This window comes from Periophthalmus magnuspinnatus, chromosome 1, assembly GCF_009829125.3.
Source record: "Periophthalmus magnuspinnatus isolate fPerMag1 chromosome 1, fPerMag1.2.pri, whole genome shotgun sequence".
Classification (NCBI taxonomy): Eukaryota; Metazoa; Chordata; class Actinopteri; order Gobiiformes; family Gobiidae; genus Periophthalmus; species Periophthalmus magnuspinnatus.
Genome location: NC_047126.1, coordinates 12,455,051 through 12,466,828, shown reverse-complemented (window position 1 = coordinate 12,466,828; position 11,778 = coordinate 12,455,051). Strand labels below are relative to the sequence as shown.

Sequence of the window (11,778 nt, the reverse complement as noted above, 5' to 3'; positions counted from 1 at the left end):
GCTTGCGACGTTTATTAAAATTACTCCTCTTGGTCCCCTTTAACAATGTTCAACTGTTACAGCAACTGTTTGGGATGGTTTGCACATCAGTAATACTTAACAAAAGGCAGACATGATCAAGTAAATCCACATTTGTAGCACTAAACCATAAAACAGTAATTTGAGAAATGTTTAAAATAGTAAACATAATGTGACCAAATTTACGGCAAATCAAGTTGAGACGTAACCATCTAAAATACCGCAACACATTTTACAAAATATGCAGAGTGCATATTTAACCAAAGCAGTAGTTTCTCACTGATGTACCCAAGGGAAGAATAAAATTAAGTTAGTTGTCACCGTTTCTTTCAAACTTGTTTCACTAAATGCGTAATTTTAGTACTTTTAATCATTATATCTCAATCTACATAAGACCTAGCTCCAAATTCATTTATTAAAGAGGTTTCCAGACTGTCAGTAAAGCAGTGCAGGTGAAGTACACCAAAACAGACCATTTAAAAACATTGATTAGACTTTTGGCTATCACTAAAATGCTAAATTACAACCAGGTCTTACAAAAGGAAACTCAGAACAGAGGTCTACACAGAATCTGGCTCAATGGAGTTTGTGCCATTTCATCTAAAAATCAAACTTGTGCCAACTTTGGTGGTACAGGGACCTGCTCAATCTCAACAGCCAACACGGTTACATTATGACCAATAGAAACCAATGCTTAGGTAAAATCTTCAAGATTAGAGGGACAGGGGGGTACGTGGCATCTCCTTTAGTGCCATGGCAGATACAAGCCATTGTAAAAGCCAGGCAGATCTCAGGGCACCACAGTGGGTACACTGGGCACAAGAGTCATCTTCATAAACACCCACCCATGCAACCAACTTACCTCCCCATATTACCCCTCCAAAAACCCATTCTCCCTTTTATTAAATAAAAACTGAACCAAGAGTGCCCTCTGCTGCCATTGATATGCCATCTGAGTCATGAGTCTCCCAGCAACAAGGTTCACTCAAACCTTGAACTGACAAAAGCAGCAATAAGAGGGCCATCTCCGGGGGCAAAAAACATCAAGTCTGTGGGCTAACACTATGCATAAGCTTTGTTATGCACTCAGCATATTTCACACCACCTACTCCAGTGTCAGCCCCAAACTATAGTTAAAACAAGTTCCTGTTGGCTACAGCTGAAGACAAAAAACAAACTTCAGTAACATGAATAGAGAGCATTTGAGAGATATCTTTGGGTCAAGATCTAACTGTTCATAGCACTAGTTTTAAAATGATTCCAGCCATTTTAACTCATGAGTATCCATACCAGTAATAAAACATGAGTCATGATTATTTCACTTTAATTCTTGGTGCATCTCCAAGAGCTAACTGATGGTACCAAAGTCTTCCAACAAAATATCCTTACTCCAAAAATGTCTTGAGGCTTTTGACAGAGACAAAAGACTAGAATGTAAGAGAAAAGTAAACCTCAACATGATCACAAAATGTTAGCCCCAAAAAGACAAACTTAAATTGGCGCCTTTTCCCTGGTCCCACTAACAAATCTAAGTTCACCTCACAAAGGAAATGATAAACACAATAGAACTTAGTTTTGTCAGACATAATATGTTAAACATATTTAACTAGACAATGTCTTTATCATTTTAAACTGATAATGTTGGAAACCATTCTTTGCTCTAGAAGACCAACTAACAGATTACCCTTTACAGTGACAACTAACTTATTTTAGACATTTTTTTTGTTCTTTAACATGTGTTTTTACCCATTTTGCATTAAAACATTATTAAAAGGCTGTGTCAAATTGAACACTTGCAGAAAATCTGCAAAAACAAAAATGCACATGGGGTGAAAATGAAGGGATATTGAGTCAAAGAGACCAAATGAGAATAAAGGATACAGAGAGCACATTGCCAATACTCTTAGGGCACTTGTTTATGGTGTTTAATACAGCAACTTGTCTATCAGAATTGTACCTGTGAAGACCAGTTTAAGGAGTTTAGATCTGCCAGAAAGACTCAGAGCCCTGTGGTGAAGGTGAAATTGGCTGCAAGCTTGAACCTGCTGCGGGACACTCTTCGGGGGCTGTTGGCTCCCTTTGAGGTTGGCTGCTGTGGCGGGACAGTGTTCTCTGTGTCCTCTCGCTCAGGTGGATCAGCTGTCCTCTCAACTGTAGCTTCAGAACTCTCTGAAACACAAACAGGTGGAAGTAGTAATTAGTCATTCTATTTATATATCATGTAATAGAAATTACAGGTGGTACCAGTTGTGGGTAGTTTTTCCTCAAAATGAATCAAGTCCAACTGGAGAACAGGGTCAGGGTGTAGCTGAGGTGAGGGGAGGCAGGACGGGACAGGTCCACATAGAAGGTCTAATGGAGAGACCGAAGACAGCAGCTCGGCACCGCCTGTGAGATTGCCAAGACTTTGATTTTTTACAGTAAACTGAAAACATGATAAAGCATTTAACACACATTTTGAATGTAATTTAAAGCCCAGTCCAGACTAAATCAACTTCCAGTGCCTATGGAGGACACCGGGCGACTGTCCCATCTTCCCTTGCTACTGGATCAAAAATCCAAACCACCACACAGCTGAGTTTATGTTCTGTGATGTGCATGAACCAGAATATAATTTAACACAGAGTTCCTCCAACATTGTGTGCACAGACAACTCCAGCAACAGTCCTTCTACATACCATGACATGCTTGTGTCAATCCTTCCACCATCCACACATTAAGGACACTCCAGGCTTAAGACATTTAGACTACAGTACCTGAACTCTGAGAATCTGAAATCACACTGCTGACAGGACTCTCTCTTGGACTTTCCGTATTGTCACTTGGCTGTGGGCTGTTGGGGACTGATGTACTTACTCTTGCTGCACATAAAGATATCAGTTAATATTGTGCTTTCTTTCTTCGCAGAATAAATTGATGACATATTACCATTACCCTTCATATCGTTTTTCAAAACGATAATCCTCTTGTGACTGTGCCCTTTGATCCAGACCACCTAACAGTGAAAGAAGTCTTTATTTCTGAAATACTTTGCCTTAAAATTCCTTCATGAAATCAGTTCTACCTGTGGGATGGCACTGAGCAGCTCATCAATGTTGTTGTATCCAAATGAGCGTGGCTCAAGGCTGCACCCTGTAAATTTGTGATAAGCTCCAGGAAATTCTGTCAGGAAAATCTGGTTGTAATGGTAGGTTTGGAGCAGAGCACGGACATTGCGTGCAAACTGGTATAGCCTGGTGAGTCTCACTCTCTCGTGCATCAAGCTGCCTTCCTCACCTTCATTGTACAACTGTTAAGTTCACAAAATCAGATAAACGTATTGTCAAGTGATGAGCCCTAGAATCATCAAGTATAAGGAAAAGCCGAGATACTGACCTCAACAAGATAAGGCAGGCTCTTAAGAAGCTCACTGAGAGAGAGGAACCCATATTCACATGGGTTGAGAGGTGCTACATACACACTCAGATACAGATTGCTGACCTCGTCCACCCTCAGACCCCTGGAAACCTGCTCCTCTTCCTGGGACATGAGCAGAGCCAGGATCTGAGAGGTGAGTGAACGCAGGGACTTTCTGTTGATCAGTTGCACCTCACGACCCTCACTCCCATCCACCACCTGGAAATAAAAGCACACGTTTCAAAACAACCATCTACAGTTTAAGTTGCAGTGTGCGTCTGCTGTTTTTATTACCTTGACAACATGACAGAGCATTGCAAGCAGAGCAGGGAGGGAGCTAGCATCATAGTCCTGCAGTCGAAGCCCATAGCCAAAGGTTTTGCTGTACTCAGTGAGCAGCTGGCTCACGGGGAGACTGGAGTTCTTTTGGGCTCGGAGCAGTTTGACAAGCTGTGCAGCTAGAGCCTTGATCCGCTCCACTTCTGTCAGAGTCAGGACTTTCTCCTCCCCACACTCTAGCACCTGAACAGCAAAGACCGGATCAAATGGAGCCAATAGTCAAAAAAAGATATTGTTATGAAACGGTTTATTTGGTTTGGACATCATAAGTAAAAATGGAAAAATATGACTGACCATGAGTATATCAGGAATTGCTTCGAAGAGCTCCATGAGTTTTGTAAAGCCGTAGTAGCTGAGCTTGCACTGGCGCCCAAAATGATGGTGGTATGTGGGAATGAATTTACTGAAGAGCATCCTGCAGTGAGGTTGATGGCGGAGCAGATCTACTACCTCCTTCCCAAACTGCTTGGTGCGGTCCATTTCTTCAGAAGTACGCTCTGAAGGAAGACCAAAAAAAAAAAAAAAAAAAAAAACTACAGTGATGAAATGAAAAGCGCAATAGTTTTTAACCACAGGTGCCTCTAGGTCATGGTACCTCTTTTGGGGACAGAGATGACAGTGTCTGGGTCCTGGTTTGTAATAGTGATAGTTGTGTCGGGAATCTCATTTAGCAAGTCCATCAAGTCACACACACCGTAGTCAATGACCCGCCAGTCCCTGGAGAAGCACCTAGAACAGCACCAGGTACTAGTTAGAAATTCATTTACAAAATTCAAGTAAAAAAGTTCTAGTATTGAAAGGTCAGACCAGTGGTATGCTTGCATGAAGTCCTTGATTGTCACTTGTTTGCTGGCTTGAAACTTGAGGAGTTTGAGCAAATCCTGGGTGAAGCGCTTCACTTGAGCTCGATGTGTTAAAGTTAACAGCCTTTTTGTTCCCATGCCCAAAATCTAAGAACAGACATTTACAAGCATGGTAAAAACACAGATCTTCACACTTCATGTTTAATAAAGATGAAATACCTGAAGCACATGTGGCACTGCTTCAAGCAGCTCCAAAAGTTTGGAGTAGCCATAGTCTGAGACACGACACTGTTTGGCGAAGTGATGGTGGTATGAGGGGATGAATTTGCTGATGGGCATAATGCAGGACGTCTGGCTCTTTAAAAGGTCAGTTATCTCACGACTGAATTGAATGAGCTGAGGGTTACCCACTGGACTCTTGCAGCGCTGTATCCACGGCTCTGCAGAGACCGCAGTTTAACATTAATATGCTGTGCTTGGTTTTTAAATAATTATGTACAGTTTATACCACTGTTGGGTGCCGGTGGTTTATTGTGAATCCACTTGATGATCTTGAAGCCATTCTGAGCTGTGACTATTGTGATACTGGGAACACAGGTTATGAGGTGCTCCAAAGGAACACCCCCCTCTAGTGTCTCATTTCCCAACTGCAGGGGGCTGAATTTAGCAGCATAGCAGTCTGGAAAACTGCAAATACAAAATAATGATGATGATTTCACCTCAACTATGTGGAGAAAGTGGTTTTGTAAAAAGGACCAACATCTCTTTACATTATATGTTGCAGACACTTATTTTAATCATCCTTACAATAGTGTGTTATGCAAGCATATGCCTACAAATGTGGCACTGTGTTAGGTCAATTACATTTGTACATTTGAGTTACAGTGGGAGTGGTGAGGAGGTGGGTTCAAAAATGTCCATTCTTACCTAAGCAGTGGAAGGGTTCCCTCATGAGAATGCAACAAAGTGTGGACATCAGAGGTCAAAGCACTCACAGACATCACCACAAATGGGATTTTGTAAGCGTCAGGATCAAAATCAGCTTCACTAAAAATTGGCAAACCAAAAATTTACTATACAGAATTTATGTAATATTTTTATACTAATTCACTGCAGACCAACCTGAAGTCTTGCTGTGCATAGTGCTGTCTGCAGATGGGCTCATGGTACTCCAGCTCTTCAAAAACAACAGGGCTGCCACTAGCTGAGGATGATCCCTCCTGAGACTGAGAGGACCCCAGTGGGCTCTGACGGATCTGGCTGCTATGTAAAAGGCAAACGAGCCGTGACCCTGCCTGTTCACGCACAGAAACCACTTCAGGTAGCCTGTACAGATCTCCAACCATGAGCTTTCTGAAGTATCTGAGGAGAATAGGTTTTAATTACATAACACTCAAACCAGAAGAAAAATTTATCTATAGTGGGTAGACACTTTACTTTTTCTCATAGATTTCAGTGAATTTGAAAAGTGGAAGGCAATTTGCAGGTGCATCCTGGAGAATACTTATAATCTCACTGCTGCACAAAAGAAAAAAAATATTTTTTTCACAAAGTAACATTTATTTATTTAATGAGTTATCATTAGTACTTTTACCTAAGCATGGTCAGAGATTTGTTGCTGCCTCCAGTGACCAAAGACACTTGAATACGCTTGCCTCCAATTTTATAGCGGTGCAGACCACTAACTGCACTGATGGCATCCTGTAAAGACACCATTTGCACTGTGGCTTTCAGCTGATAGTCTGTGTGAGGGCTCAGCTCCACTGACTTAACCTGATATAGTATGTGAGAGACATGGATTAAATTATGACATTGTACAATGAGAGAGGGGGAAAAAAATTCTATGGACATATGGTAATGTAAACAGACGCAAACCTGTCCATATCTAGAGAATGTCTCATGAAGAGTTTGCTGGAGATCTTTGCGGGACATCCTATAATCCAGGTTGGCCGCTTGGACCTCAGCTCCATCAGAAAAAGGCTCAGAAGTTTCAGGACATGGACTACGAGGAGGAGCAAGCAAGGGCGAAGAACGGCTTGACAAGCAGGGAGATACGCTCCTTTTATAAAAAGAGACAATGCAACAACTTATTTTACCTTTAATACTGAACTTTAAGAGCACTCACCTTGAAGACCATGATCCCTGCGAAAGCACGTGGGGACTGAAGCTCTGCTGCAGGTTGAGTTTGCTGAAAGCTGAGGGTGTGCTGATCTGAAACTCTCCCACAGTCCTCTCCCGTTCAATAGGGAACTCATTTGTGCTTCGAGGGCTTGAACCATCCCTTCTGCACAATAAAATATTTTTGGTAAACTTCACTGAACACATCTTGTGTAACAATCTCATTCATACCTCCTTCTGTACAGAGATTCTCCAGAGAGTGCAGACTTGGGGACTTGATTCAGGGTTCCCGCCTCATTACGACGAGGTGAGGAAGACGCGGCACGTGGGCCTTTGTCTGGAAAGACATTGGGCTTACCATCCACACAGCTCACCTCCTAAGTCAGAATATAATTCATCAGCAATGTAAAAACTTTTTTTTTTGTAGTGCTAGGTATGGTTATAGGCAATAATGGCCCATGCAACATGCACCCATGCAACATGCACCCTCTCTTTGAAAGGTTCCACTTTATGTTGACCTGGGTTTCTACAACCCAGTTTAAGGTTTACACACTCTAAAAACAACCTAGATACAGGTTCCTTCAAAAATGTACATGAGAACATGCCACACATGATGAACAAACAGAATACAAAAGCATTAATGTTAATTTACACATTGATCTATGCATAACACAAGACGCACAGAAAATAAGACACAATGCATCTACTACTGAAGCAACATGCAAGCACAGGCAGAGGGCAAGCAGGTAATAGAGCAGCATTTAGTAAGATTTTGGAATGAAGGAGGGTACTCGGATTAAAACTGCAGCCTAGACAAGAACACAGCGCAATGAAGCTGAAGGGGAAGCAGGCACTGGCGAGTGTCCTGACCTGAAGAGCTGTGAATGGAGCACCATGGGGAGGCCCACTGCACCCTCTCCTGAGGCTGAAGGGCAGTTCAGGCACCTGGCGGGCAGCTCGGAAGCGTGGCCTCCTGGGTGACCTGGTTTTGTCCAGGGGTAGAAAAGGTGAAGAGGAAAAGTGTGGGGCAAACATTGGGCTGTGGATTGGGAGGGGCTGAGGCAGAGCCTGGAGAACTTGATGAAGGTAAGCCTGAAAATTGTGATCAGGTCTGGGCTCTTCTGTGGGCCAGGGTGAGAAGGATGCGCTGATGCGATGACCAAACACATCTTCATTCTCCATTCGTTTACATGCACGTGCGGCTGCGGCAGGACTGCCAAAGCGCAGGACTGCTGTCCCGAAGGACACACCCAAGACCTTGCCACCACAGTTAGCAGACAACCGGCGGAGCCTCAGTTTCACAGCATTGAGTTGGCTCTTGTCACGGGCGATGGGAAGGTTGTGCACATAGAGGAGGTTGAAAGTGGGCTGAAGGAAGGAAAACTCTGTCTGGTTTGTATGATTTTAAATCAGACAATAAATGCAGCACTTTCTCTAAAAACATCAAGCCAATAACATCCTTTCTGCCATCCGCTTCAATCTGGTGTAAAAATTGTATACATTTTTTAGAATTACAAAACAAAAATGTACTAGTGCATACCTTGTCATTGACCATTCTCGGTGGTAAATCGGCAGTGAGCTCCTGAAAGGCCACGTGGCAGTTGGCGTGCTGCAGAAGAGCGGGCGAGGCGTGATTATGGACGAGGATCACCTGGAAACCATGGCGATGGCGCAGATCACTGAGTTCACTGGCAAAGTTCACATCAGCTAATAAAAGATCCAAATATCAGCAAAATGGCCATGTTTATAAACTTAAATAAGTCTTAGTATACAATCTACTCACAGGATACCAATACAACTGTAGCTGGTGCAGTGTGGGTCTCAGCAAAGCGACGCAGACTTTGACGAAGCTTGTCATCAGCAGCATTTTTGGCTGTGGCATTAATATGGGCAACTGTGACCTGGAAAAGTACACAAATACATAATGCATAAAATGTTAAGAGCAGAAGTTAGTTGGGTGAATGTTGCATCATGTTCAATGTACCTGGCAGTTGTTGAGCTCTTGGATAACACATTTACTCTCTTTACTGATGTCACACACACAGATAAACTCTGCCTCACGGTGACCCTGGAAAAAGCGGCTGCGTATTCGCTCGACCACAGCAGCTGCAGAGCGCCCGGAGGGAACGCTGCAGTTTTCGATATCCCAGAATACCCCAACAGGAGGGATATTTTCAGAACCACCACTTTCAGGAGAGCCTGAAAGATAAAAATTTGATAGAAAAGAAACATAATCCCACATGGTGACCCAGTAAACCTAAATAACACCACTGACCATATTTCTGTCCCGTTTTTCCTTCTGCAGATGTGTTACAGCCATTACAAATGGGGATCGGCGCGGTCTGGAGAAGAGGAACATTGGGCCACCCTTTGTCGGATTCCGACACTACACGAGGTGCAGACTAACAAAGAAGCAAAAATTGCAAAAAGTTACCATTTCTTCCAATCTTAAACTGAATAATACACACACTGTGGTGTACCTGACTGTAATAAGCAATGAGCATTGTGGACTTGTATCATACCAATAAACTTGACTAGTTAGAAAAAAAACAAACAAACAAAACAAAACTGCAAGCCCCATTATTGCATACAATATACATCAATATAATTTTTCTGATCATCTCCCACAAATTTAGTGAGCTACCACTAGAACTGTATGAAAATGTACCAACCTTAAGCAAGCACTCTTGGCAGTGCTGTGCACCCTTCACACCAACCGTGCGTTCTATATTTAGGTGCATAGGTATAGAGCAAAAGTGTGATGAGGTGGTGGTAGTGGATATAGTGGTGGTGGTATGGTCACCCAGTGTTGTGCTTCTTTGGGCTCTTCTGGTCAAAGGGCTGCAGTCTACACCACATGGGTAGTACCCAGAAGAAGCCAAACAGGAGCCATGCAAAGGTGCACATGTAGAGGGAAGAGAGGGGACCGGAGGAGCTGAAGAGGGAAACTGGTTTGATTGGCTGCAGGACAGTGATGGGTAGGGGAGCAACAGTTCTGAACAGCCAGGTGCATAAGGATTTGAAGATACAGGTTGTGAGGTAGCAACGGAAGATGGCAGCTGGGATGTGTAACTATGACTGCTCCACGTAGCTAAAGATTCATCATGGCTTCCACAGCTTAAATTGTGTTTATACTGAACAGATGATGGCTTAGAACAAGGCCCAGAGCTGTAAACTTTGGTGTTGGGGCTGGGTACTCTCAACGAGTCTGAGGCTATGTAAAACGAGAGGGGACCTTCGTTGCTACCACTATTGCCAACACCAGCTCCACCACCTATAGTGTTGTAGTGCCCTGTGCCACAGTATTCACAATAGGAGCAAGTGCTTACTTTGGGGCTAGACCCCTGTTGCTGCTGGGACAGTGGTGGTGGGGCTGGCTGCTGAGGAATTGAAGGAGGTGGAGGCAAGCAAGGTGGCGGTGGAATGGGGAAAGAGGCGAGAGAGAAGAGTTGGGGAGCGACATTGTGATGCAGAGGAGCAGGAGGATGAGGGACATCTTTTAAGTCCAGCACAGGCTTTCTACTCTCCATGTAACTGCTCTGAAAAAGACAATACAGCCTTAAAAAATGTCATGACTATTATAATAATGTATTCAAATATATGTATTATTTATATAAAACGATATGTTCAGCTAGTCCAATGAGGGTAATTTGGTCTTCCGATTCTTCTATTTATTCAGCCCAAAGTTTAGTTTGTTTTCACATCTTGTTTTCGACTGCTCACTTGCAGTCTTCCCCAGCATCAGAAATCAGCGCCAAAACCTATAAATCAACTGATCAGACACATCACAGGAACATCACATGACCACTTTAAGGAAGAATGAGTGAGCAGTCAAAACTGCCAGGTATGAAAACAAACTAAACTTTAGTCTTAAGGAAAAAAAAAAGAATACGTTCAGCTCTCCTGTGATTCGTGATGAGGACTCAGTTACAGGACAATTTTCTTTTCCAAGTAACAAAAAACAATGTTTAAATCAGCATTTATCATAAGTGATGATGTCCGTGCTCATATCACCAATGTTTTGACTCTAAAAGTTAAATACTTTTTGGCCCAGACAAATTATTTGATTATTTGCAAGGGGAATTATTACTGAAGATATATTCCCTATATTCAGTAAATAGAGTAAATGTTAAAAAAGGAAAGCAGTAATATTGATAACATTTCAAAGAGAGAAGCTCAATCCTTGACGTTTCCACTCACTTCTTTATCAGTGTTGGTAGACGGTGTTGCATTGTTGGAAAAGCAGTCTTTGAGTTTCCACAGCAAAGTTGAGGCTTCTGTTTTGGTCGGGCCGAGCCATGGGTAGGGTCTAGAGCTGCATATGGATCTCTCTTTTCCCAGTCCTTCCATCATTCATCCCAAAACTGTCCTTCTCCTTAAATTCGGTCCTCTTCTCCCTCATGCTTCATTAAAAATACAAAAACACACCAGACACAGTGGATCAATAAAAAAACTTTTACATGGTCGCCCAATCGACTCCTCAGTTGGGGTCAGTAAACTTGTTTATTTGTTGTCTTTTAGCCAGTTGACTTTACAAGATCATCGATATCCTTCGCATCAAGTAGCCAGGCACAAACGGTTTACAATTTAGAGCTGACAAATGTTTATTTTGATGAGCAAAAGTCGCTAAGGTCAGATACTTAAATTACATAGGTTTAGCTCGCCGTGGTTATGTTACAACTCGAAGCTAACCAAAGGCATCATTAACTCTTAAACTACATTGATTTACAGATATTCGAAGTAAGATATTGATTGTAAATGAGTAAAATGGAAGTGACAGTAATCTAAAAATGTGAAATACTGTCTTATTTTTCTACCTGGTGTCGTTACATTTCCCCTCTGGACCGTTTCCCTCTGTTTGTCTCCCCAGAAACACGGATCTTTTTGTAACCTGCACACTGCCGCAAATGAGCTGCAGCTGTCGCAAATATATTGCGCCTGACCTGCACCTGTCTGTTCCATTTCGATTACTAGTATATAAAATAAATCATCCACAACACCATAATATAAACCTTAAACAAGATCTAGACTAAAACAACCTATTTAATTTAACATTATTATAAATATCAACGTGTATACAAAAATGAATGCACACTAATGGTTT

At 42.4% G+C, this 11,778-nt stretch overlaps 1 protein-coding gene across 3 annotated transcripts; it reads right to left on the bottom strand.

Moving 5' to 3' along the window:
• Window positions 1-3: 3 nt before the first annotated feature.
• Window positions 4-11,579, bottom strand: LOC117370783 (meiosis regulator and mRNA stability factor 1). 3 transcript variants are annotated; one of them, XM_033966327.2, is made up of 27 exons: window positions 11,492-11,579; window positions 10,875-11,077; window positions 9,347-10,213; window positions 8,950-9,076; window positions 8,659-8,873; window positions 8,458-8,575; window positions 8,215-8,381; window positions 7,545-8,042; window positions 6,906-7,051; window positions 6,682-6,840; window positions 6,432-6,615; window positions 6,151-6,329; window positions 5,994-6,074; window positions 5,679-5,918; window positions 5,484-5,603; window positions 5,065-5,243; window positions 4,776-4,996; window positions 4,561-4,703; window positions 4,349-4,482; window positions 4,048-4,250; window positions 3,709-3,936; window positions 3,394-3,633; window positions 3,083-3,307; window positions 2,953-3,013; window positions 2,775-2,879; window positions 2,263-2,406; window positions 4-2,187 (listed from the first exon to the last, which is right to left on the bottom strand). In XM_033966327.2, the coding sequence occupies exons 2-27, from the start codon at window positions 11,025-11,027 to the stop codon at window positions 2,018-2,020; spliced, it is 5,307 nt and encodes a 1,768-aa protein (XP_033822218.1). In that variant the 5' UTR covers window positions 11,028-11,077; window positions 11,492-11,579; the 3' UTR covers window positions 4-2,017. The 3 variants fall into 3 exon arrangements, with proteins under 3 accessions (XP_033822218.1, XP_055080088.1, XP_055080079.1); XM_055224113.1 differs by having other exon boundaries at window positions 10,004-10,213; XM_055224104.1 differs by having other exon boundaries at window positions 5,994-6,071; window positions 11,492-11,569.
• Between the last annotated feature and the right edge of the window lie 199 nt (window positions 11,580-11,778).

What these genes read in the sequence shown, in the direction of transcription:
- LOC117370783 (XM_033966327.2), bottom strand. Translation starts at nt 11,027, where the DNA reads ATGATGGAAGGACTGGGAAAAGAGAGATCCATATGCAGCTCTAGACCC. An exon ending in CAGTGCCACATGTGCTTCAG is followed by an intron (nt 4,704 to 4,775) that starts GTATTTCATCTT and finishes GTCTGTTCTTAG; the next exon opens with ATTTTGGGCATGGGAACAAA. An exon ending in TGCTCTGTCATGTTGTCAAG is followed by an intron (nt 3,634 to 3,708) that starts GTAATAAAAACA and finishes TTTTATTTCCAG; the next exon opens with GTGGTGGATGGGAGTGAGGG.